Below are 27,462 nucleotides of genomic sequence, written 5' to 3'. Positions count from 1 at the left end.
TATATGCAGATTGGACACAGTCCCTGTCCCTTACAGGGCTCGAGGTCTAAAGGGAATGGAGACCACGAATCTTATCCCTATTTTACAGCTGAGGACCTGAAACACAGAGAAGTTAAATGACTTAACCCCTTGTTACATAGAAGATAAGTAGCAGAAATAGGATTAGAACCCAAGTTTCCTGACTCCCAGACCTTCGCTTTTTTGGGGAAGCAGCATGGTCTAGTAGATACAGCCCGGGCCTGGGAGTCTAAGCACTTAGTACAGTGCTCTGCACACAGTAAGCACTCCATAAATATAATTGACTGAATGAACGGACCTGGGTTCTAATTCTGACTCCTCCCCTTGTCTACTGGGTGACCTTGAGCAAATTCGCTCAACTTTGCTTCTTGGTGCCTCAGTTACCTCATCTGTCAAATGGGCATTTAGACTGTGAGCCCCGTATGAGAGATAAACTGTGTCTAACCTGATTAGATTGTATCTACCCCAGCACTCAGAACAGTTCTTGACACATGGTAAGTGCTTAACAATTACCATTATTATTATTATTAATATTCCACCAGGCCACACTCTTTCTCAGGTCATACTGCTGTCTCTGCCAAGAAACAGTGTTGTCTTAGGGTGGCCTATCCGTCTGGATCAAAGATATCTGTGAAATGGCTGTGGCTGGGAGCCAGTACTAGCAGTGCTTTGGGGACAAAGGGAAACTCCATGTTGGTGTGATCTCTTCAGTCAACTCAAGGTCTTATTGGCATGGGGCATAGGAAGCTTGCCCTCCCCATCTCCACTTTGACCTGGCCTGCAACTTTTTTCCAGTCTTTAGTGAGATTTTTCTCAGCTGCTTTGCTTAGAAGACCCTTGGTCTTTGCCAGTACGATTCTGGTTTGTACAGAATCCTCTCACCAAACCTCATTCTGTCTGAATGCATGTTTACATTATGCATTTGGGACAGAATGTTCCTAGGGAATTAAGGAGCCATCATCTGACAGTACTAACTTGCTATATATGGAATACCATGGTACAGAAAAAAATGTTTTTTACTTGTACACATGTGTGCATGTCTGTGGCATTAAAGAAGCAGCATGGCTCAGTGGAAAGAGCATGGGCTTTGGAGTCACAGGTCTTGGGTTTAAATCCCAGCTCCGCCAGTTGTCAGCTGTGTGACTTTAGGCAAGCCACTAACTTCTCTGTTCCTCAGTTCCTTCATCTGTAAAATGGGGATGAAGACTGTGAGCCCCACGTGGGATAACCTGATCACCCTGTATCCCCCCCCCCAGCACTTAGAACAGTGCTTTGCACATTGTAAGCGCTTAGCAAAATACCATCATTATTAAAGCCTGTGTGGTCCACAGTACCAGTGTTTTTGAATATGTCTACCAACTCTGTTACTCTCCCAAGCACTTAGTATAGTGCTGTGCACACAGTAAGCTTACACTCAATAATTCAAATCAATTCTTGAATGCAGGTTTTTGCAAGAGTACCATACCCTTGTTTTAGGAGCCCCGGGTTTACTCTTTAGTAGACTCCTATGTCACTTCCTCCTTTCTTCCTTAAGTGAGTTAGAGAAAATGTGGGTGTCGATGGTCATAGGAAGATTAAAGCTCAAGTAGCCCTGGTGTTTGTTTAGTGGAAAGATCACAACTTTGGTAATCAAGAAATTTGAATTCTAGTCCCAGCTCTGCAAATACTGGATGGTGCATAGAGAAGCAACATAGCTCAGTGGAAAGAGCATGGGCTTGGGAGTCAGAGGTCATGGGTTCTAATTCCAGCTCTGCCGCTTGTCAGCTGTGGGACTTTGGGCAAGTCACTTCACTTCTCTGGGCCTCAGTTACCTCATCTGTAAAATGGGGACTAAGGTTGTGAGCCCCACGAGGGACAATCTCATGACCTTGTATCTACCCCAGCACTTAGAACAGTGCTTGGCACATAGTAAGCATTTAACAAATATCATTGTTATTATTATTATTATTATTATTATGCATCATCAGTGGTGAAGGTTTATGACCAAAGAACCACTTAGAACATTCTGTGTGACAGACATGCTGTGACCTTTTGGACATTGCTCCAAACTCCCCTCTAGTCCATAGGCTTCTTGTGGGCAGGGATCATGTCTACCAACTCTATTGTATCATGCTGTCCAAGTGCTTAGTACAGTACTCGGTCCACAGTATTTAGATATTTAATCAGTGGTATTTGAGTGCTTTTTCTGTGCAGAGTTCAGTAACTAGGACTTGTTTAATAATAACAATTGTATTCATTCCGCCGTATTTATTGAGTCCTTACTGTGTGCAAAGCACTGTACTAAGTAAGGATAGATACAAGCAAATTGGGGTGGACACAGTCCCTGTCCTTCTTGGGGCTCACAGTCTTAATCCGCATTTTATAGATAAGGGAACTGAGGCCCAATGAAGTGAAATGACTTGCCTGAGGTCACACAGCAGACAAGTGGCGATGTCAGGAAGAGAACCCATGACCTTCTGACACAGGCCCGTGTTCCGTATACTATGCCAGTTGGTAGATGTTCCCTGCCTGCAAGGAGCTTCTAGTCTCGAGGGTTGATTGATTGATCCCCAAGCTTGAGGGAAGTCTGACAGGACACTACTGTGAGGTGTTTAATCACTTAGGCAAGTTCTTGAACCAAAAGCTCTCAAGGTTTTTTCCCTTTGTACAGAGGGTGGAGCGAGTTATGGGGATTCTCCTGCCAAGTCTCTATTTTGAGCAATTGCCCTTTGATCACTGCCAGTACCACCTGGCTGAAGATCAGTCATGGCATACCCCTTCAAGAGTAGGTGCAACACTCCCAAGAGCCTCTGGGACTGAGGTGAGCAGCACAGAGATTGCAAGTCTCACTCAGCTTCCCTCCCCTGAAACCTGTCCCCTCCCCATAGATTTTGCCCTTTTTTACAATGGTATTTAAGTGCTTACTATGTGCCAGGCACTGTTCTAAATGCTGAGGTAGATGCAAGGTTGGACACAGTCCCCTGTCCCACATGGGGCTCAGTTTTAATGCCCATTTTACTGATGAGGTAACTGAGGCACAGAGAAGTCAAGTGACTTACCCAAGGTCACCCAGACAAGTGGCAGAGTCAGAATTAGAACCCAGGTCCTTCTGACTCCCAGGCCCATCCTCTATCCACTAGGCCATGCTGCTTCCCCTCCCTGTAACGTGTCTCCTCTGGAGCTCGAGTACTATTTCCTTCTCCAACAATCAACCAGGTGACCAGGTCGGTGCATCAGTCAATCAATAAATCAATTAATGGTGTTTATCAATCTGTCGCTTGCTGTATGCAGTGCACTTTACCAAGTGCTTAAATGAGTATTTAATCTAATGAGGATAGAAAAGACTATTCCTAAATAAATAACAGGCAAAACCACAATCCAAGAGGAATTGTTTAGTACAGTGCTTTGCACCCAGTAAGCGCTCAGTAAATACGATTAATAATAATTGCTTACTTCTGGCAATTCATGGCCCCTCAATAATCAAGTTTCCTCTCTTATTTTCCCAAGAGGTCCCTGATTCATTCCATCTGTAACTTGTCAGTCCTTCTCAACAAGCTTCTGAACTTTGTGTACTACCTACAGCCCACCTAATGACTTCATCTTTAAGTCTTTCCTTTTATATTCCCATATTATAGGCTACACTACATTGCTTTCCCCAAATTCTTAGATGATAATAGTTCTCATCTAGTAACTAGGTGACTTTGGCAGATTAATAATCAGCCCACCTTTCTAAATTGGCTTAGTGGAAAGAGCATGGGTTTGGGAGCCAGAGGACATGGGTTCTAATCCTGGCTCTGCCACTTGTCTGCTGTGTGACTTGGGCACACCGTGTAACTTCTCTCTGCCTCAGCTACCTAATCTGTAAAATGGGGATTAAGACTGTAGCCCCACATAGGATAACCTGATTACCCTGCATCTATCCTAGCACTGAGGACATTTGCTTGGCACATAGTAAGCACTAAACCAATACCATATTTATTTATTTATTTACTAAGAGGACTTTGAGGCTCTTAACTAAAATACTTCTCCTCTGCAGCTTCCCCCTCCTAAATTGCATTGTCTCTGGGATGGGGACTTGGTTAATCTAAAACAAACTGTCCTTCCCTTTCCTGTAACATTTAAATGATCTCCCTTGGCATGGGGACTTTGAGTAGATAATTCAACTTCTCCTTTCCTCTTTCTCTATTGTGCCGAAATAGAGCTCTCAAAATAAACTCAACCAAGCTGGTGAATTTCAAGGTCTCATATTTTCCATCTTCCTCCAAATTCAGTCAGTTGTATTTATTGAGCACTTACTGTGTGCAGAGCATTGTACTAAGTGCTTGGGAGAGTACAATATAACAATAAACAGACACATTCCCTGCCCACAATGACCTCACAGGCTAGAGGGGGAGACAGATATTAATATAAATTTCCTTGTACCAGTAGTCTCTCTGGGCATTTTACTAAAACACGCATACACAGAGGGAATCCTGAAAACCAGCCAGCTAATGTGAGCAACGGAGATCACAGTGGCTAGCAAGGAAACCGCCATCTTAGTGGAAAGAGCACAGGTTTGGGAGTCAGAGGACATGGGTTCTAATCCCAGATCCACCGCTTGTTGGCTGTGTGACCTTGGGTAAGCCACTTCACTTCTCTGTGCCTCAGTTGCCTCATCTGTAAAATGGGGATTGACTGTGAGCCCCACGTGGGACAACCTGCTTGCCTGGTATCTACCCCAGTGCATAGCACAGTGCTTGGCACATAGTAAGCACTTAACAAATACTATTATTATTATTATATAATGCTAGAGTGTTCCATTGGTAGGAGATTCGGATCACTTTGGCCACAAATGACTCTGAACATAAAGCACCTTGGTGTGCACTTCACATTGTTTTGCACCTTTGTCTGCCCCATTTCTTGCTCAAAGCACTCCATTTGCCTCATCAGTGCCATGACTGTCAGAGACAAGAGAGTAAAAGTGGTGCTGCACAGCCACTAGCACTATAATTAATTCCTCCGCCCAGACTCTTGGTCCTTAATTCTCAGGCCCAAGACTTAATCTGATGTTCTTGTTGGGATACTCCAATAGATTTCAAGTAGTCCAAATAATATTTCAATTACAGGTGAGTATATACAAACACAAATCACTTTTCTGATTAATTTTAACTTCCTTTTCTGGGTTGCTGCTTTTGCCATTAGTCTTCAAGAAGAAAATTCAATGAACTTATTAGACAAAATAGCACATACTAAAATCAGACATGAACCATTTAAATTTACTCAACTTCTTTTTTACATGACAGCTAGAATTTGATCTGGAGGGGGGAATAGCCATAATTAATGAACCAATCACTAGTTTACAAAGGTTTTAACTGAGATGTCAGAATGATGGAAAATCTTCTGGTAGTTGAACTCTCCTCCTGCCATTTTCCCAGTACTGAATCCGCAGTGTGTAGAAAGTGTGCTCTGGGGCATTGACAAAACGTTGTCTTGATCTCCAAACCACACATCTCAAATCAGACCATCTTGTAATTTTCTGTCATTTATAAACCACTTCTTGGGCAGCTGGCATTTCAGTTATTAGATTATACAAGCAGTCGACAATCAGGAGGGCTAGTAGAGCACTAGCTGTGTCAAGTATTACTGTTAGTAGAGATAGAGAAAAGAATGACTACATTTTATAGCAAATTATTGAATGACTTTTACATAATTGATAACTTCCACTTAGATGGGCAATATGTGAAACTGTAATGAATATGCATTAAAATAAGACACATACCCCCTCAGTTGCATTTGGGTATGAATCTTTATACTCTGTAAATTCCTCCTACCTGAAATTTATTTTAGCATCTCTCTTGCCCACTAAATTATAAGCTCCTTAAGGGCAGGGAATATGTCTACTAATGCTGTTGTACTCTCCCAAGTGTTTAGTACAGTGTTCTATTGATGAAGTGTCAATATCTAAAGCATTTATTGGGTGCCTACCTTGTGTCTATCCCAGTGCTTACTACAGTGCTTGGCACATAGTAAGCACTTAAATACGATTATTATTATTACTAATATGCAGAATCTAGGCCTAATCAATTTGGAAATCAGTTGTCAAGGAAGAGTAGTGGAGAGAGGAAGTGGAGGGAAGCTCTGTGGGCACAGTTCTCCCACTGTTTCTACTGGGTGTGTCTGCTGAAATTGACACATCTTGGTGGGAGAAGTTTCTGTCCACCTAGGGTGTTGCTGCCACTGGTCAGCTCCACTAGCCGCTCACCAGAACCACACATGGGTTTGTCTTTAGGGGGGGTTTCTGGTGGAATTGTTTGTTACTCTGCACTTCATGTATTCCTGATTGAACATTGAAGGTGTTTAAAATCATTAGGTATGTCTTCAGATAAGGAAAAAAAATATTGTACGATTAAAAGAGGAAAAGCGTTAATCTGGAAATGTACATTCACATCCTTGGATGATTCCAAAATTCTTCTGAAGCACATGTTTTAAAAATGTGAATTAGAGTATGAGGAAAAATAAGAATTTTCTTTACGTAAATGAGATGAAACCTCAGTTGAAACACTAGCCAGTGACTACAAGTTCTTTGTATGGAGCAGTTAAACTCTGCTGTTAGGATGGATGGATGATTGATGATCTCACTGAATTTCATATGAAGTTTCTCTTTTTATGTAACCATGTGTTTTATTTTTCTTAACTCTCTAGCATCTTTTGGCAGGTTTTTATGCATCACAGAAAGTATTCTGGGAAACTGCTCTGAATTTCATAGGCTCTTTTTTTTTTATCTCTTTTTGGAAAGTGGTCTCCAACCCTGGGAATATGACCCATTCACTTTTCTAGTTCAGCTTAAAAAAAGTCATGGAGCTTCTAGTCTTTCCCTCTGATTAAAAAATAGTAATTAATGTTCCAGATACTCCCTTTTTCTAAATGAACAAATCATTCTCTTCTTCTACCATCTATTTTTAGCCAGGAGCCACCCTTACAGACCTCGTGTTCTGCCAAAAGTTTGAGACACCTACATATATATTCTAGTCTGCACTCTAGTTTCACCCCTCTCTTGGGAATCTTAGTGAGTCCTAATGGCAATTGTCCTAAAATCATGAGATCACTCCAGTTTTACAAGATGTTATATCTCTGTCTGTCCTTTCGTTCACCTTTTCCTTTACTGCACTCTCTTGTCTTGTCTAACTCTCACAGGAGACATGGATTACAACTGGCTGGACCATACGTCTTGGCATAGCAGTGAGGCATCCCCAATGTCTTTGGTGAGACATGTGGAGCCTTACCATTTAGTTTCCTTTATCATTTCACTTTTCTTTGTTTAATTTACACCTTTGCATGTTTTCTTTTTTGTATCCTTTTTTTATCCCACACCTATAGGGGACAGTCAAAGGGGAAAAAGAAAAACTAGTGAGCAGGCAGTTTTGTCGGACTCTAACACCATGTCTGAGAGACAAAAGAAAATGGTGTACTTTGGTGGCCACTCTTTGGAAGAGGACTTGGAATGGTCTGAGCCTCAGATTAAGGACTCTGGGGTAGATACGTGTAGTAGCACGACTCTAAACGAGGAACATAGCCATAGCGATAAGGTACTGAGATTGTGGAGCCTGCATTTTACCCTGCTCATTTGGTCTTCGTTTGCTCTCTGTCACTCATTGAAACAGTACATATGGTAAACCGACAGGGTGTTTCTAGAGATGATGTAGCATTTCTTAAGGTGCAGAAAAGAAAAACAAAACCAAAAACTCCTGCTTGCTTTGCTGTTTTTACTACATGGCAGCATAAGAAAACAATTTAGGAAAAAGGAATATTCAGTCTTTGGAACGCATGATAATACTGATATTGTGTTACTGTAAATGGCAAAGTTAAAACACAAGGAATTTTTTTGGATTGGCATATTTAATTGCTTGCGCACATGTTCCTTGGGATGAATTTAAATTTTGAACAGTCTGAATCCCAGGTAAAAGGGAGAAATTTGGGTCTGTTTACACAGAAAAGTTGTTTTTCTTTTTTCCCTTTCACTGTCATGTATGTTCTTTTGTTTTGTTGCCATGGTGTTTTTGTGCCGTATTGTTTAGAATTAGAACCATTGCCATCTGCTTTGGTATTTGTTATTTTTGCTTCTATTATGGTGGGAAATGTGATACCTTTAAGGGTGTGGATTTGGAGACTTGCCCTCGCCTGCTACTTGTGCATGAAGTGGAGCATGAAACCATTAGATAACTGGGAAATGACTATGATTGCACAAAGAACATTTAATGTGTTGCACAACATACAATAAATTCCATAGAACTATAACATTATTCATATTGGATTTGATGATGCCAATGAGAAGGGGAGAAAATACTCCTATTTGAAGGGACATTGATGCTTTCAGATAACCAGGGCCCCATTTAGTGCACAATAAGAGACAATCTACTAAAATGGACCCAGAGACCTGAAATGATCAATGAATCTCAAAAATGTGAGCACTTTGCTCCACTTCTCAGTGGTAGGTCCTACATCTCTTGTGAAGATGGAATTAGTAAGACAATTAGTGCTCTCTTAAAGCATATTTTTGTTTTTCTCATATAGATTGTCTGATTTATAGAAGAACTTTACTGTCAAGTCAATTTGCTATCTTCAAGTGGCATTTGACCTTACTACTTTTGGATCAGTAAGGTCATTTAAAAAACTGTCAAAGTGTTTATAGCTGCCTCTTAGAGGAAATCTATTTAAAATGTTTCAAATATGCTTAAACACTAATCTAATAGCATCAATTGTCAATTTTAAGATGCTCAAGCATTTCAATTAGTGAATTAAATTGTAAATACATTTAGTGTCTCCAATAATACCTAAACTATATATACCAAAACTTGTTCAGACCTGTCAAGTCTTGGAATAAATTTGAGGTAAAAACTTTTATTATTGTTAGAAAGATACACTGGTAATTGTGTAATCATAAGGCTTTCATGGCAATGTGGATATGAATGTTATAAAAGGAATATTAAGAACATTTTCTCTAGACTCCTAACTTTTATTTCTGTTGATGCCATATCATAGCATCCTGTGACTTGGCAGCCATCCAAAGATGGAGACCGCCTAATTGGTCGTATTTTGTTAAACAAGAGACTGAAGGATGGGAGTGTACCGAGAGACTCCGGAGCAATGCTTGGATTGAAGGTTTGTAATTTTAAAAAATTCAAAGTTGAACTTCTACTAAAATGTGCTCTTACAGAAGTCAATTCATTCAATTGTATTTATTGAGCGCTTACAGTGTGCAGAGCACTATATTAAGCACTTGGAAAGTACAAGTCGGCAACGCATAGAGATGATCCCTACCCAATAACGGGCTCACATTCTAGAAGTCAAGACCTAGTGGATCCCACTAGGTCTTCATTTGCTGTCTGTCACTCATTGAAACAGTACATATGGTAAACCAACAGGGTGTTTCTAGAGATGATGTAGCATTTCTTAAGGTGCAAAAAAGAAAAACAAAACCAAAAACTCCTACTTGCTTTGCTGTTTTTACTACATGGCAGCATAAGAAAACAATTTAGGAAAAAGGAATGTTCAGACTTTGGAACGCATGATTTTTGGCTGGGATGGTGTGATCCACCGGTGAGGTACAGTGGTAGTACCAGGACAGCAGAGATGGGATAGGAGACAGCTGAATTGAGTCTCCTCTTCTGTGAGCCCCTCTGCTGTCGCCCTACAGCTATGAGGGTTTCTTTGTGACTACTGCTTATTTAATTCATTTCGCAGAGGCTTTCTGGCATGGAAAACTGCACCATTCCATAAATCTCCAGGGAATAACTGGCAGTTGGGAGGAGTGGCAGCAGCTGTAGCAGCATTTTCTTCAGAACATGATTCTGGTAGCAAGCTGCAGTGTAGGAACATTCACAGAAGAGAGGCTCACACTCTGCTGCTGTTATTTCTGGCTTGAAATTGGCATGAGTGTGTGTATGTGTGTGTGCATGCATGCATATAGGTCTCTGTCTAATTCTGTTGCCCTTACCCCTGTCTCCTTTCCTCCCTTTCTGTGCTTCCATAAGTCGATCAATTGTATTTTTTGAGCACTTAATGTTTGCAGCACTATGCCAAGCTTGTGTATGTGTGTCCTTTCCTCTATAGGATTATGTGGAGGTCTGAATAAATAATGGCATTTATTGAGTGCTTACTTTGTGCAGAGCACTGTACTAAGCATCTGGGAGAATACAGCAGAGTTGGCGGTCACGTTCCCTGCTCACAATGAGTTTACAGTCTAGAGCTTTCAGTCTAGAATGTATTAAGCACTAACTGGCCAGAGTACTTTGCTATGCTGCGAGAAAGAGTACAGAGGTGGGAAATAGACCCAGGTCTTTTGTCTTGTCTTATGCTTTTGAGTTGTCAGTCACTCTGGTAGAATGTCCCTAGGGTTTCCTTGGTAAAAATACGGCAGTGGCTTGCCATTGCTTTCTTGCGTGCAGTAAACTTGAGTCTCTGCTCTCGACTCTTTCCCGTGCCACTACTGCCCAGTGCAGGTGAGTTTTGACTTGTAGCAGGTTGCCTTCCACTCGCTAGCCACTACCTAAACTAGGAATGGAATGGATTATGCCTCTGCTTGACTATCCCATCCTGTAGATGAGATTGGTAAAGTACTGGGAACTCTCCAGGTGCAATCCTGAAAGGTACCTATCCCTTTAGGGGTTCACAGTCTCTCAGTGCATTTTTTCTTTGTCTTTTCTTTCTCTCTTTTTTTCTTGCTGAATTGGCTCCAGCCCTTATCCCATTTGAGCTCTGAAAAACAGGAGCATGTTTTTCTTTGATCAAATGATAATAATAACTGTGATATTTGTTAATGCTCATATTCTATGCCAGGCATTATGTTGAGCACTTGCATACATACAATGCAAACAATCAGTTGCATTTATTGAGCACTTATTGTGTGCACAGCACTGTACTGTGTGGGAAGGTACAGTATAACAGCATCGGTAGACACATTCCCTGCCCGTAGTAAGTTTACAGTCTAGAAGGGGATCACACACAGCTCAGATCAGATCAGACTCAGTCCCTGTCCATAGGGGACCCACAGTCTGAGGGGAAGGAAATCTTTTTTATAATGTCATCTTGAAAGTATTATGATTTTGGATCAAGTTAACATTAGAAAATAGGAAATGAGGCAGAGAATACGGAAATTGTTCAAAAATGAATTTGCTCTTAATTCACTGCTTCCCTTTCACTGAGATTAATTTTCTTATCTATTCTCAGAAAGATCTCATGTTAAATTTGAAGTGGGTATAGTAACTCTAAGTAACCTTAGTATTAAATTATAGATGGAAAGTCATATTAATGAGTAATTTAGAAAGAAAATGATTGTTAAAAATATCAATTACTTTTCCTATAAACATGATTTATTGCAATAAATCTCCTAACTAGTTCACCTGGTATTTAATGTTTCCCATAAGCCCTAAAAGTCATATGTAAATCATCAGCAGAAGGTAGGATTGTTCTCAGTACAAGTGTGCATCTCCCAGTATTACAAATAGCAAGCACAATTTTAAAGTCTTAAGAATGGCAGTTTGAAAGGTACATTTCTATAAATAAGTTAACTAATTACCATTCAAGTGATATTTTTTCAAATGCACTCAATAATAAAGGTATTTCTTTGTTCAAATAGGTGGTAGGAGGAAAGATGACTGAGTCAGGACGGCTCTGTGCTTTTATCACAAAAGTGAAAAAAGGAAGTTTAGCTGATACTGTGGGACACCTTAGACCAGGTATGATTCCCCATTTCCAGTTCATCCAGTATTTTTTTTTTTAACCAATCACTAGATCAGTGGCATTGATTGAGTGCCTAACCGAATGCAAAGCAATAAATCATTTGCTGATCACTCACTGTGTGCAAGCACTGTACTAAGTGCTTAGTGTTGGTAGATGTGATTCCTTCCCTCGAGAAATATCTAGTGGGTATTAAACACTTAGTAGAGTACAGTGGAAGGAAGACACAAGATTCCTGCCCTCAGGAGATTTAAGTTTATATTTAATCCATTATGCTTGTATGATAAATAATGGGAATGATTTCTTCTTCCAAGAGAAATATGTATTAGTTTATAGGCATATACCTTATGCAGACCTTATGCTATCGTTTCTAAATCCACAGGATTTTATATATTTTTCTTTTTTTGTTTGTTTTTGACATCTTTATTGATCTCTTGTTCTCTTGGATGATTTTCCTCTTCACTGAGCAGCATGTTAATTTTTTTAAAAAAATAGGTCACTTTTTCCCCCTCTTTGATATATCTCATTGGAGAATCTCCAAAGACCTTTGAGAGGATTTCCTAAGAATGAACTTAAAGAACAGAAAATCTTTAGAGAAATGAAACTCTTAAATGAGCACATGCTGAGATGACTTGAGTGCAGGGACCAGAACTCTTCAAAGAAGTGATTGATCTTGATTTATGGAACTTAGAACTGGAAGGACTATTAAGTCACAAAAATAACTTGTAACATTTGTTTTTATTCTTTATTGTTGCCCAAATCAAAGTTATTGTTTGGTGTAAAGTACATTCATTCTAATGTTTTGACTGGTTTAAAGATACATGGCAGTTCTAAATGTAATTTAGTGCAGTATTTTCTTTCAGTAGTCTGTATTTCATTGGAGCATAGAGGCTTTTCTCATTTCATGTATAATTGGTGTCATCAGTCTTTCCTTCTAAGAGTATCACTGTTGTAAACTGTAGGTGATGAAGTGATAGAATGGAATGGAAGGTTATTACAAGGAGCCACATTTGAGGACGTGTACAACATCATTCTAGAATCTAAACCGGAACCACAAGTGGAGCTTGTAGTTTCAAGGCCCATTGGGTGAGTTGTCTATAAACTTATAAAATGGCTAAAGATCCAGTGTTACTGATTGTAACTTTCAAATTGATCATTTTCATGCTGAAGGATTATTCGAGGCGTCGTTAAAGAGAATATCTTGATTCTCAAGGAACTCTTTTGTTTTAAAGAAAGATAAGGTAGGGCTTTTTTCTCTCCTTTTGAGAAAAGCTTTGGGGACATTTTGTAGGCTGTGGAGAAAACAAGAGGGTGCTATCGTCACCGTATGTTTATATCTGTATGTATTCACACACATGTAATTGCCTTCACCACAAACCCAACTCCCAACCCCTTTATGTGGAAGCCGCAGGTTAGGACTTTCTTCACTGAGATGTTAGAAATTCCTGGAAGAAGAGAGGAGCTGGGATGGCTGATTTATTAAGTGTTTATTATATGTAGCACTTGATAGTCTCAAATGCCCCCTTCCCTTTCGTTTCCCTTCTCCCCTCTTTTGCTCCTCCTCCCAACTCACCGTTAGACACTCTTATGTGAGCCCAAATAACAGCCCCTCCCCTGCTTATGCAAAAAGTGAGCCAATTAAGCGAGTAAATAAAGTATACACACACTGTCTCATATATACATATACACGCTCAAATCCTCACTCAGTAATAACTGAGGCATTGCCATCCATCGACATTCACAGTTACACGCTTTCCTACCTAGATGTCTTAGGCCTGTGGAGAGGAGCAGCAGTAGCAGTTTAAAGTGTAATAAAATTGATGCAGATGGGATTCCCATAGTTGCTGGCTGCAGAGCTTTCCCTGTGCAGAATCCATAGCAACTAGAACGGGGTGTAAATCTGTACAGCAGGGAGGGAAAACCCACTACAGGCAGAAGAATAGCAACAGAAGCAGTTAGTTAGAATAGAGAGAAGAAGATGCTCCAGCTAGTGTTACCACATCCTTGAAATCCTACAGAATCCAGACCAAGGACCACCACGAAGTCAGTGATAACTTCTACTGGGCCCCAGTTGTTAACCCTTTTCCTGCTGCTACCGCTCAACTCTATACAAAGGACGTCTGTCTGGATGTTTGTCCATTAGTCAGTGATATTCATTGAGCACAGTACTGAGCACTTGTATCCATCCCTGGGTTTAGAACAGTGCCTGGCACATAGTAAGCACTTAATAAAAACCATAATAATAATAATGGATAATAAGCGAATATGAGTTGTAGTAGTAGGAATAGTACTAAGTGCTTACTGTGCTACTGTGCATTGTATTAGGTGTTGGGAGGGAATACACAGATGGGAATTAGACATGGTCCCTGTTCCTCCAGAAGCTCACAAGCTAAAATGATCCTTGCCCCTAAGGAGTTTACAGTCCATGTGTGTGTGCGCGTGCGTGCGTGTGTGTGTGTGTGTGTGTATATGCACCTCTTGCTCTGACTGCTTTCTTGCAGTATGTTAGGAAAGTAAAAGCTGGCAATTGACTCCTACTCAGGGTCCTTTTCTCTGGAGGGCCACATCTGTGGAATAAAGGATTTTGGAGGATGGGAAGGAGTAACACTGGGGCCTAGAGTAATGCACTTACATAATCGTTATATTTTTTTTTTCTTTTTAGATCAAAAATTGAATAAGGTTAAATGAAAATAATGTTTTCTTTTTTTTTTTCTTTTAGAGATATTCCCCGAATACCTGATAGCACACATGCACAGCTGGAGTCTAGTAAGTTTCATTATATTGGTAGAAAATGGCATGAATATGTATGCTTTGAGCATGGACAAATTGAAGACATGTCTACATCTATCTATATTATTTTAATAAGGAGGTACATAGGTCACCACCCTTGTAATTTTTGTAGATTCCAAGTTTAGTTTGATCTCATGTTTTCAAACTGAACACAAAGCACAATATAGGATTGTGCAACAACAGTGAAAAGCAGAATTTCAGTCTTGGAAGTTTTAATTTTGTACAATATGTTTCATAACATTACAACCTAAACTTGAAGTAACAGAACTTTATCTTGATTAAATTTTGATTTTATTGATGAATAAAAGAGAACAACTTATATAACTTGCCATGTAGACATAGTGGTACCTAATGACTTAAATGAATAAAAGGAGTAGATGAAAGTAATTGTTCTGGAGCAATGTATAAAAATATATCATTTAATATTAGTCATTTCAGTATGTTCCTATTGTATTGCTCAGAAATGAAGACAGCCCTAAATTTTAGATGATTCATCCCTCAATCTAGCAGACCAAAAAAAGTAAATTATTTCAAGCTTGACATTATAATTTAGAATTAGTATTAGCAAAATTAACTACCTTATTTTTCCTAGTTGCCCATTGGCATTACCGTTTTCCTGACTTTACCTTATTCGCTTCATCAATTTTCATCATTTTCACCATTATCATTATTGATAACAACTAAAATTATTAAATGTGTATGAAGCGTTGGGCTTGGGAAACTTGCTAAGCATGTGAGAGATGAAATTCCCTTAGTGGAAGAGTTTTTAATCCGAGGAAAAGAACTGTTAACTGGTTTGTATAGAATAGTTAAGAGTGAGAGACTCAAGTCAGCAATGATGGAGCCTCGATCCAGTCACAAAGTCTTTGAGGTCAAGTCCCTGCATGAAGGAATTGATTATAGTACTAATGGTTCGCAAGGCTAATTACCTTTGTCAGTCACGCTCTCACCAAGACATTGGGAGTGACTAGTGAGTAGGCAGGCAGGGGTGCAGCACATTGCAAAATATATGCGATAATTTTACAAATCTGATCCATTTATAGTGAAAATTGATCACAACCTAACATTCATTCAGTCATATATATCGAGCACGTACTGGGTGCAGAGCACTGTATTAAGTGCTTGGGAGAATACAATATAACAAACAGACACGTTCCTGCCCACAGAGAGCTTACGGTCTAGGGGGGGTAGACAGACAATATGACCTAATAGATAATTTACAGCTATGTACACAAGTGCAAGCAAGTCCTGCTTGCTTGCTGTGTGACCTTGGGCAAGTCACATAACTTTTCTGTTCCTTAGTTTCCTTAACTGCAAAATGGGGAGTCAATACCTGTTTTCCCTTCTATTTGATCTATGAACCCCATGTGAGACAGGGATTGTATCTGGCCTGATTAACTCATGTCTACCCCAGCACTTAGAACCGTGCTTGACCCGGAATAAATACTTAACGAATACCATAGAAAAGAAGAGGCGAAGTGGGAGGACAGGGAAAGAAGGAGGGGAAGGGCAATGAGCTAGTACTGGCAGTCTTTCTCCATTCCTCTTGCCTCGTCTTCCCTTTCTCCAGGGATGGGAGAGGGTAGTACCCATTCATTCAACCATTCAATCATATTTATTGGGCACTTATTGTGTGCAGAGCTCTGTACTAAGCGCTTGGGTGAGTAAAATATAACAAAAAGATACATTCCCTGCCCACAATTAGCTTATAGTCTAGAGGGACTGGGCCCAGACACAGAAGAGCAAAGGCTTTGGAGGACTACCTGTGTCTGCCTTCCCTTTAACTTCCCTTCCTCCTTTAACTTCCACAGCAATACTGTAGGTAGCTTCGTGGCTATTCCCACAGTTTTTAGGTAGATCGTGGCTTTGGAGGCATATTACAGTAGTGGCCCTGCACTTTACAGACTGGCAGCAGAGGACTTCCCCTTCAGCCGAAGCCCCGTAGCCATATTTCACCCCTAGAATAGTCAGCTATGGTTTGAGAGCTATAGGTTTCCGAACATCGCCTGAAAGTATGAGGGAGACTCTGTGCTCCAACTGCTGAGGAAACATGTACTACCTTTTGCAGACCCCCAGGTTTTTCTAAATTAATAGTAATAATAATAACTGTGGTACTTGTTAAGCGCTTACTTTGTGCCCAGCACTGTACTAAGCCCTGGGGTAGATATTAGATAGGCAGATTGGACACAGTCCCTGTCTCGCACAGGGCTCACAGTTTTAATCCCTATTTTACAGATGAGGTAACTGAGGCAACAGAGAAGTTGAATGACTTGCCCAAGGTCACACAGCAGACCAATGGCCAAGGCAGGATTAGAACCCAAGTCCTTCTGACTCCTGGCTCATGCTCTATCACCTGGGCCATCCTGCTTCAGCATAGGCAAAGTCCAACTGAATCTATTTACCAGCAGTGGAACTAAGAACTTTGATCCTGCATTTTAAAACGTTTGAGCTAGTCTCAGTTTTAAAAGCAGAGGCGAATCATTCAATTGTATTTATCAATCAAACAGTGTTATTTGAGTGCTTGCTATATGGAGAGCATGGTACTAAGTTCTTGGAAGAGTTCATTACAACAAAATTAGTGTGTACTGGGTGCAGAGCACTCTATTAAGGACTTGGGTGAATATAATATAACAATTATTAAAAACATTCCCTGACCACAAGGAGCTTTCAGTCTAGAGAAGGAACCAGCTATTAATGTAAATTACAGATATGTACATAAGTGCTATGGGAATGACTCTTTCATTTCAAGCACAAGGCACCCCTTCATTTGTACAGGTAAATGTGATTGTATTGTAATTGCTTAGGTCCCAATTTTAAAATGACTGCTAGAGCTAAAAGTGAGGGGAGAATGGAACATTTGTCTTGGTTTCAGAGCAATATATGTTTCTGATTCTTGTCATTTTCATTATGATATTTCTTCAAAATGTTTCTCTTGAAGGATGGAGACCTTTTGGTGCCATGTAGTTTCTCCAGAGGTAGAAGGGACTGGAGAATTATTATTTTATAATCTCCTTCCTCCACCAAAATACTCAATATTCATTTGATTATTTGGCAAAGGGAGAAGTTATTTTCCCTGTTCTAATGTTACAGACTATAGGCAATATCCCTTCCAAACTCTCTTCTATAGGAATCATTGCTTCTGGTTTCTAATTTTATGAAAGCAGACATCATTTCCAGAGGCCCAGAAATCTTTCTTCACTCTCCCTAGATAATGTGATAATAGGAATTTCCTTAACTCCAGCATAGTTGCTGGGGAATATCATGTCCATTTCCAGTAGTTAGTGAACTCTTCTGTTTCCATTATGTGGGGGTAGAGTAGAATTGAGCCCTCATTGAGAATCTACTTTGAAAGTTGTTTTGTGTGGGAAATAAGGATTCACCTCTGCCCTTATAGCACTGGGGGAAATGGGGGAAACTGGAATCACCCCTAATAATGGGTACGCCTTTGGCACTGAGCAGTATAAAATGACCTGGGATGCCTTCTTTGAATTTTGAGGTGATATTTGGGCAATAGCTGTGCAGCACCAAAATGTCACTAACTCCCTGTAGAACATTGGATCTAGAGAAATACTTTATGGAATGTTTGGCAGTAATTTCCATTTTTTTAAAAAAACATAAGACGTTATTTTTACAAAATTATAATTGCAGGTTCTAGCTCATTTGAATCTCAGAAAATGGACCGCCCTTCTATTTCCGTTACTTCTCCCATGAGTCCCGGCATGTTGAGAGATGTTCCCCAGTTCTTGTCTGGACAACTTTCAGTATGTAAATTTTGGATTCATTTTATATTGATTTTTAGCATATCAATATTTTAATCATGATACCAGCCGATAACCTGTCAAGAAATTTCTTTTCAACAGTTTTCTTGAGTATCATCTTTCTCATGCCAGGTTTGTCTCATTTTTTTTAGATTAAGAAATGTTGTTCCTTGTTTGCTTACTCAAGAATCCATGTTCAACCAAGCTTTCTGGAATTTTATGGTGCTACTTTGTTTTTGCTTGTTTTATTATGTCCTCAGCTTAGGCCTTTTCTGTGTATAGTGGAACCCAAGTAGAAAATACCAGTAGGGCAACTTTAACCTCTTGATCCCTTGTGGAGAATTTTTCCCCAGTGGGTTCTAAGCTCCCATGAGATGTTTGCATATGCATTATCTTTGCTAATCAGACCACAAAGAGCTTCAGCTCCTCAGCAATCACGGAGTTCCCACTCCCCAGCCACGGCTCTTTCTCCAGGTTTAGGCTGTATGATTTCTCTCCTTGGGGTGGGGTTGAGTTGCAGGGAGTTTGCCTTAAACTCTTCTCAGAGACCTATCAGGATTCTGCCAATGTTGTGAACAAACAGTGTGTTTCATCTGTTTCCTACACTGGATCAACAAACAGCCTTTGAGATGTAAGCATGACCCAGGTTCACTCTGAGGTCCACTCTTTATACTATTCCTTCCTGGGGCTTTAAGGCATTTTAACTTTAAACCCTCCATGTGATTATATAAAGGCTTCTGTCAATCTTTTCAGATTCTCAGTCTACCATAAATTTTGCCAAACCAGTACTTACCCCAACTTTTTAGATAGCAAAGTTGTTTATTTTGTTTAATTTGACCCCTCTTCACCTTACACTGACTAATAATTCATCTTCACACTCTAGAAAGGAGCAAAAGGAAAACATTGTCGTGTTTTACATAATATTATGGTGTCTTCATGTATTTCACATTCTTTTTCACTTGAAACTTGATAAGAATTATTGAAGTTATAGAATGACCATTTTTAGGTCATAAAGAAGTGAAAGAGTAGTTGTCTAATTGATTTAAAATTTGACAGAGCCTTTTAAAAAAATGAGATTATGTGAGGAGCCTAAATTCCTAAATCCCCCATCTGAGAAGAGGATGCATTTATATAATTATAATTAGGGAATTTGTTTAAGCATTTAAACACTGTATTTAGCACTGGGATAGATACAAGATAATTAAGTTGAACACAATCCCAGGCCTGCATGGGTCTCACAGTTTAAGTAGGAGGGAGTAGGATTTGATCCCCATTTTACAGATGAGGAAACTGAAGCTCAGGGAAGTTGTGCCTTGCCCCAAATCACACAGCAGATAAGTAGCAGAGCTGGGATTAGAATCCAGCTTCTCTGACTCCCAGATCCGTGCTCTTTCCAACAGGCCACATTGCTGCTTCTCCCTAAATCAGAGAATTTTTGAAAAGTGATAATGATAATTATGGTATTTAAGCACTTATTATGTGCCAGGCACTGTGCATAGAGAAGCAGCATGGCATAGTGGATAGAGCACAGGCCTGGGAGTCTAAACATCATGGGTTCTAATTCTGGCTCTGCCATTTGTCTGCTGTGTGACCTTGGGCATGTCACTTCACTTCTCTGGGCCTCAATTACCTCATCTGTAAAATGGGGATTGAGGCTGTGAGCCCCACGTGGGACAATGGACCATGTCTAACCCAGTTTGCTTGCATCCACTCCAGTACCTAGTAAAGTGCCTGGCACATAGTAAGCGCTTAACAAATACCATAATTATTATTATTATTATTACTAAGCGCAGAGTTAATATAGCACTAAATTTGTTAAGCCCTTACTGTGTGCCAGGCATTCTACTAAACACAGCGTTAATACAGCGCTAAATTTATTAAGCTCTTACTGCGTGCCAGGTACAGAAGCAGTGTGGCTTAGTGGAAGGAGCACAGGCTTGGGAGTCAGTTCTAATCCCAGCTCCACCACTTGTCAGCTCTGTGACTTTGGGCAAGTCACTTAACTTCTCTGGGCCTCAATTCCCTCATCTGTAAAATGAGGATTAAGACTGTGAGCCCCATGTGGGACAACCTGATTACCTTGTATCTACTCCAGTGCTTAGAACAGTGCTTGGCACATAGTAAGTGCTTAACAAATACCCACATTATTATTATCATTATTATTATTATTATTACTGTACTAAGTGCAGGGCTAATACAGCGCTAACCAAGTAAATCGGGTTGGACACAGTCCCTGTCCCATGTAGGGTTCACAGTCTCAATCCCCATTTTACAGATGAGATAACTGAGGCATAGTGAAGTGACCTGCCCAAGGTCATGCAGTAGACAAGTGGCGGAGCCGGAATTAGAACCCATGACCTTCTGACTCCCAGGCCCATGCTCTATCCATTATGCCCTTCCATTTTTGTTAACCTAACTAGCTTCTTCTAATGTTTTCATCATTTCCAGTTACTAGCAGTTGTTTTCTAAGAATAATGTGTTTTGGAGGAAGGGATACAGGGTAGTTTGGAAATGTAGGGATTAGATATTAAATGTAGATATGTCAGATACATTTTTGTTAAGATTTTCAAATCCAGATATTAAAAGTTAAGGAGGAAACTTTTGTCCAAACTAAAATATCATATTTGAAATATACCAAAACAGCAGGTCAAGAAATTAGTAAAAGGATCAACATGCAGTTAAATGTGAAATTAAAATTAGTCATTTTACATTGAAAACTCCTATTTTTTACTTATTTGTTTTCTTTATAAAACTGTCTAAATGATAAATTTTATTCTGGAAGTCTGAATTTACTGAGAGATAATTTGAGTTTATTTGAGAGTGCTAAGATTCAAGGGAAGATTAAAAATAGCTTAATTTTCCCACTATCAAGTTCTCTCAATTACTTCAAAAGCCTCTTAGGGGGCTAAAATCAATCAGTCAGTCATATTTATCAGACACTTCCTATGTGCAGAGCACAACAACAGAGTTGGTAGACACATTCCCTGCCTACAAGGAGTTAACAACACTAAAAGAGTTGATTTTCTTCCCAGTGAGATATTGCCATGAAATAAATTTGATTTTGCAGCTTGAAAAGGTCTGTCCAATAGTGTGACTCCATCAAATTCAGATTTAAAGATTGTGTGGGTTACATTCTGCCAAAATACAAACCCCCCCAAAATTTACCACTAGGGAATGATAAAGATGTATTCATATTTTTAGGCCAGTAAGTAATGTTTTGCAAATGAATGTTCATCATCAAAATGGCTTAGTTTATTCACAAATAGAATCTGATTCAATTTTTAATAAAGAAGTAGTATCAAATCCTAAATGAGGATTCAATTTGAAATTTGGCTGAGATTTCTGAACATTTCAGAGTTGAAGATTTTGTAAAAAAAAAAAAAAAGAAAATATTCAAAGTAAAGTTTACCTACATTTGAACCCTGACTTTCTAAGAGTATATGAAGTTGCAGATAGTGACCCCAATTAATAGTAGTGGTAATAATAATGATGACATTTCTTAAGCGCTTACTATGTACAAAGCGCTATTCTAAGCACTGGGAAGGATTAATCCCCATTTTACAGATGAGGTAACTGAGGCACAAAGAAGTTAAGTGACTTGCCCAAAGTCACACAGCTGATAAGTGGTGGAGCTGGGAAATCCATGACCTCTGACTCCCAAGCCCGTGCTCTTTCCATTGAGCCACACTGCTTCTGTACTATAGCCATGTAAACATGTTTTACTATTATTGTTTGTACACTATGGAGTCCGTTCCATAAATAGTTCTACGTTAGTAGTTCCAGGGATCTAATTCCTATTGAACGATGTTTAGAAAGTGAGTTGCTTTCTTATGACCCCTCTAGACTGTAAAATCATTATGGGCAGGGAACGGGTCTGCTAATTCTGTTGTAGTGTACTCTCCCAAGGGCTTAGTACAGTCTTCTGAATATAGTAAGTGTTCTGTAAGTACCATTGATTGATGACCAGTCATATCCAGAGAGCATTGGAAGTGATCCCTCAGGGTTCCAAAATGCAAAGACCTTCTTGCCAATCACCTCTAATATTTCCAGGTCTGACCTACTAAGCCTGAATCGACAGGAGGTTTTCCAAGAAGCTGTCATCGGCAGTATTTTGGCAGCTAGAACCCTTCTTGGGCTACAACCTGTGCTCCAAGTAACCTAGACAGACTGGGCTTGGGCCAGACTTGAGTCCTTCCAAAAGCTGGCCCGGGGAAATGATGATCCAGCCCCAGGCAACTAATTAATCCATAATTTACTGGACATCTACTGTGTTCAGAGCCCTTAGACTAAGTCCTTGAGAGAGTATGATAGAATTAGCCAATTTGATCCCTGCCCTTAAGGAGTTTGTAATATATTGTGGCTAACCAATTTCACTTGAATGACTGTTACTATTGTTAGGTACTTGTTTTTTTTTAATGGCATTTATTAAGTGTTTACTATGTGCAAAGCACTGTTCTAAGCACTGTGGAGGTTACAAGGTGATCAGGTTGTCCCACGTGGGGCAGTGCTGCAATGCGAAATGCTGAAACACAGATTTTAATTTACAAATAAAGCAGTTTTCCAGCTACTAGGACTTAAAACTCCTTGGGACATTAACAAAAAAGTCCCAAAATTTAAACTGAGGAGGCAGAATAATAATAATAATGGCAATTATTAAGCACTTACTATGTACAAAGCACTGTTCTAAGCACTGGGGAGGTTGCAAGGTGATCAGGTTGTCCCACGGGGGGCTCACAGTCTTAATCCCCATTTTACAGGTGAAGTAAGAGGCACAGAGAAGTTAAGTGACTTGTCCAAAGGCACACAGCTGACAAGTGGCGGATCTGGGATTTGAACCAAAGCCCGTGCTCTTTCCACTGAGCCACGGTGCTTCTCTAAGCTTACTTAAGCCCGTGCCAAGTTCTAAGCAAAGCACTAGGGTAGATACTGTATAATCAGATCAGACCTAGCCCCTGTCCCATATTCTAAGGCAGAGGAAGAACAGGAATTGATTCACCATTTTACAGATGAGGAAACTGAGATACAGAGAGTTAAGTGATTTCCCCAAGGTCACAGAACAGGTGAGTGGTGGAGCCGGGATTAAAATCCAGGTTTCCTGACTTCCAGGCCTAAGCTCTTTCCACATCATATATGATGTAACTTTGTTCCAGCAGCAAATTGAGACAGCTGTGCAAATGTTACTCTTGTCTGGGTTTGGCTGCTATATCTATGAACCTTAGATGCTCACTGCATAATTCATTATGAGTGAATGATCTATCCTCTCTCCAGTCTCCCAAGCCTCTTTTCTAGCTGTCCCTCCACCAAGAATTCAGTTAGAGCTTGATTAGGTATCAGGCTGAGTAAAGTTTTAACATTGTTAGGGTTTATTTTAGAATGGGTTGAATTTCAACCTATGCCCAACTTTATGGGCTGAAGTTTGGTTAGTAGAGATAGAGCCTACCTTTACAGGGTGTACAAGGAACCCATGCTAGAAGGTATGTTACCAGTGAAGTAAGTAGCCATCAAGAAGCTCACCATATTAGTAGGCTTCTAGATTCTGATGTGTCCTTTCCCTAATACGTGATATCAGGGTCTTAATTAAAAAGGCATAGGAGTTAGTTAATGGCATCATGTTGTCTGTGAATAATGGAAGGAACGGCCTGATTTTTGTCTCTATCTCCACCCAACTGTATAAATTGAATTTGGCTTTTTGGTCCGTGTTCACACCAGTCCCTTGCTCCACATGGGGCTCACTCATGGATAATTGGCAAAATAAATTCATTTTGATATTATTTGGGGAAGCAGCAAGGTCAAGAACATGGACTTGGGAGTCAGAGGATGTGGGTTCTAATCCCGACTCCACCACTTGTCTGCTGAATGGCCTTGCGTAAGTCACTTCACTTCTCGGTGCCTCAGTTACCTCATCTGTAAAATGGGGATTAGGACTGTGATCCCCATGTGGGACTGTGTCCAACCTAATTACCTTGTATCTGACCCAGTACTTAGAATGGTGCTTGGCACATAGTAAGCAGTAAGAGCTTAACAAATTCCATTATTATTAATATTTTGTTTTTAAACAAATTCCAGTTTGTTTACAATTGGAGACCTGAATTTTAAATTTCCTGAATTTTATTTATTTTCGACTTCTTAAGGTGTTTTAATAACATGAGAGCAGGTAGTGCTTGGTAAGAGAGAATGGCTTTGAGATAATTTTTTGAGGGTTGAAAAGAATGATTCAGGGCACTTTATTTTGAGTCCATTATATTAACAATTTTCCAGTGTCAAAAATTACCTTCTCTGTGTCTTTTTTTATTGGAATATTCAATCAGCCTTTGTTTTTCTCCTAAGCTAATCCATATCCTCCAGTCTTTACAAATTGAAGAAATTGCACAGTAACTTTAATACTGTGTTTTTCAACATTAATATAGTATTGGTCAGATTGACACAAATATAGGTTTAGGTCATTAATTATGGTAAAATGATTCTGCTTTTAATAATTGCCCAGTTTTTCATTTTCATAAGTATTCTGCTGGATCAGCATTCATTGAAAAGCAGCATAGCTCAGTGGAAAGAGCCTGGGCATGGGAGTCAGAGAACGTGGGTTCTACTCCTGCCTCCGCCACTTGTCTGCTGTGTGAACCTGGGCAAATCAACTTCTCTGTGCCTCAGTAACCTCATCTGTAAAATGGGGATTAAAAGTGTGAGCCCCATGTGGGACAACCTGATTATCCTGTATCTACCCCAGTGCTTAGAACAGTGCTTAGCACATAGTAAGCACTTAACAAATACCATAATTGTTGTTATTATTATTATTGTGTAGTAGTTGAGAAGCAGCATGGCCTAGCGGATAGAGCACATGCCTGGGAGTCAGAAGGTCATGGATTTCAATCCCAGCGCTGCCACTAGTCTGCTGTGTGACCTTGGGCAAGTCACTTAACTTCTCTGTGCCTCAATTCCCTCATCTGTAAAATGAGGGAATTAAGACTGTGAGCCCTACGTGGGACAGGGACTTTGTCCAGCCTGATTATCTTGTATCTACCCCAGCTCTTAGAATGGCCCCTGGCACATAGTAAGTGCTTAATGAATACTATTATTATTGTTATTATAAATGTGTTTTCATATGTGTGTGTTTCCACATCTATTACTCTCTGGGAGGACTAAACAAAGAAAATCAATATCCTGTTTGTATCTTTAGTTTCCTTCCAACGTCTTTTTTAAATCCAAAGTTTTTTTGAGCTTTGAACCTATTTCCTTCATTACTGCATAATTGTCATTGCTTACTGTGGCATGAAGGGCACATGCTGGAGAAAACCTTAAATATTTAGAAATTAATGGAAGTTAATGAACTCAAAAGGCATATTTTACCAAATAAGAATGTTGCAGAAATGCCAGAGGTGTAATGTGTTAAAAGTAGTTTATATGACTTCACCCTAGTATACTGAATACTTTTCAACCCTTATAAAATGTTATATCAAAGCACCCTCAGTTGATTGTGAATTGTTCTATATGAAAAATGAACATAAGCTGTAAAGCATTTTAAGATTGTGGCTGGAGAGATCTGTGAGACCAAATGCATTGCGAAGCTTTTCTTGTTTTTTTGGTATTTGGAAGAATGAAAAGGCAGATTTCTTTCATTTTAGTATAAAAAATAGTTTCACAGTATTATTTCTGTTTTGAATAATGGTCTCTCCTGCATGGAATTGTGGTCTTCTTAAATATCTCTATTAAAAGAGTAAGCCAAATTCAACTCTGTAGCAGGTAAAATTTTAAGACTGTCTACAATGCTAAAATTTGTAATATAATTACTGTCATAGATTGTGTTATCTGGTATCTTTATTCACATTTGTCACCTTGCTTCTTTTCAGCACTCCAGTTTGTTTTATTTCTTCTAGAATATATGTAACAACCATGAACCATAAAAAATACTTAAAGCACCTTAAGATCGAACACTGAATTTTTAAAAGATATGATATCTTTGTTCAGCTCCTGGGGGGTTGTAATAGAACATTGGATTTATTTCCCATTTCCTTGCTTAGCATAGTTATCTAATATGACTGAAATTAGAATCCTGAGAGTATTGTGTATTTGATATGCTTTTAAGTTTTGGCAATTTAATTTTTACCCTACATTAAAGTGGATCACTTTGGATAAGTATTGTCATGGGTGAAGATATGTTTAAGGTTATAGTTCTGTGTGTTTGTTTTTACTTTGGTCTTTTAGTTTCAGCGTGTTGTCATTTTTGGTTTTGTTTTATTGCTTTTTTCTTTAATTTTGCTTACCAGAGCCAAAGCCTTAGTAGAAGAACAACGCCTTTTGTTCCTAGGGTTCAGGTAAAGGCCTTATCTGCCTGAAAGACAATTGACTTGTGTTTTAATTTTTTTTTTTCTTTTGAAAATGCATACTAGGAAAACAATTGTTTTCCCATTGTTTTGGTGTATTGCTTCAAACCATAATTAACATATATTAACCATATACTTAATGAGTCCATATCATTGTGTGAACAACTTGTACGGTCTGCATGGGGGCTAAAATACCAAGTTGAAATTTAAAGAGACAGCTAGCTTCCAGTTTTACCATGGATTTATATGATCTTGTATATTCAAATTCACCATATCCACGTGAGTATACTATGAGGCATAATTCCGCTGTGCTGGGGCTGTTTGACTTCATTTTACTAACGTTGATGTCTCTTTAAATAGTTCATTATCATTATTAAGCATATGTCCCTCTTTGCATTTTCGAATTAATAGTAGCTCTTCAAATAGAAGATTGGCAAATGCATTTGTATCCTATCACAAGAGTATGACTTTCATGCATTTTGTTTGTAGGGCATGTGTTTTGAAATATATAACATAACAGAAAAAACTATTCAAAAAACTTTGCACTTACCTGTACTTTAATAGTTAGGTACAAGTTATTTGCCTCTTTTCATTAGCTATCCCTTAAAGTAGATTGTCCCAAGCGTATAGTTTACTAATGTGACTAGTATGGTGCTTACCTTGCTTTGCTGCATGATTTCAATTTTTTGTTTTGAATACCACTTCTGTTACCAAGTATTCTTATTGAACTGTTTCTATTTTGTCGCCACCTACATTTATACTTCCTTTGCTCAGACATGCTCAAGAAAATTGGAAATTATATAAGCCTGAAGAGTTCACTTTTGTACATATACAATATTTTATGAAATTTTATCCTTAAAATATTTTGGCTGACCAAAAACTTT

General features: G+C 39.2%; 1 protein-coding gene across 45 annotated transcripts in view; it reads left to right on the top strand.

Annotated features, from left to right (window-relative positions):
• RIMS2 (regulating synaptic membrane exocytosis 2) overlaps window positions 1-27,462 on the top strand; it is a 748,658-nt gene that overhangs the window by 409,038 nt on the left and 312,158 nt on the right. For 14 of the 45 annotated variants that reach the window (XM_038744871.1, XM_038744873.1, XM_038744882.1 and 11 more), the window contains 7 exons: window positions 7,354-7,562; window positions 9,016-9,135; window positions 11,612-11,711; window positions 12,675-12,798; window positions 14,432-14,478; window positions 18,151-18,263; window positions 26,522-26,569. In XM_038744871.1, the coding sequence (XP_038600799.1) occupies window positions 7,354-7,562; window positions 9,016-9,135; window positions 11,612-11,711; window positions 12,675-12,798; window positions 14,432-14,478; window positions 18,151-18,263; window positions 26,522-26,569 (761 nt within the window). Of the gene's footprint in view, window positions 1-7,170; window positions 7,239-7,353; window positions 7,563-9,015; window positions 9,136-11,611; window positions 11,712-12,674; window positions 12,799-14,431; window positions 14,479-18,150; window positions 18,264-26,521; window positions 26,570-27,462 lie in introns of all 45 variants that reach the window. The other 31 variants (XM_038744903.1, XM_038744899.1, XM_038744884.1 and 28 more) reach the window with 3 other exon arrangements.

The sequence above is a fragment of the Tachyglossus aculeatus genome, chromosome 4 (assembly GCF_015852505.1).
Source record: "Tachyglossus aculeatus isolate mTacAcu1 chromosome 4, mTacAcu1.pri, whole genome shotgun sequence".
NCBI lineage: Eukaryota > Metazoa > Chordata > Mammalia > Monotremata > Tachyglossidae > Tachyglossus > Tachyglossus aculeatus.
This window is presented reverse-complemented; position numbering and strand designations above follow the sequence as displayed.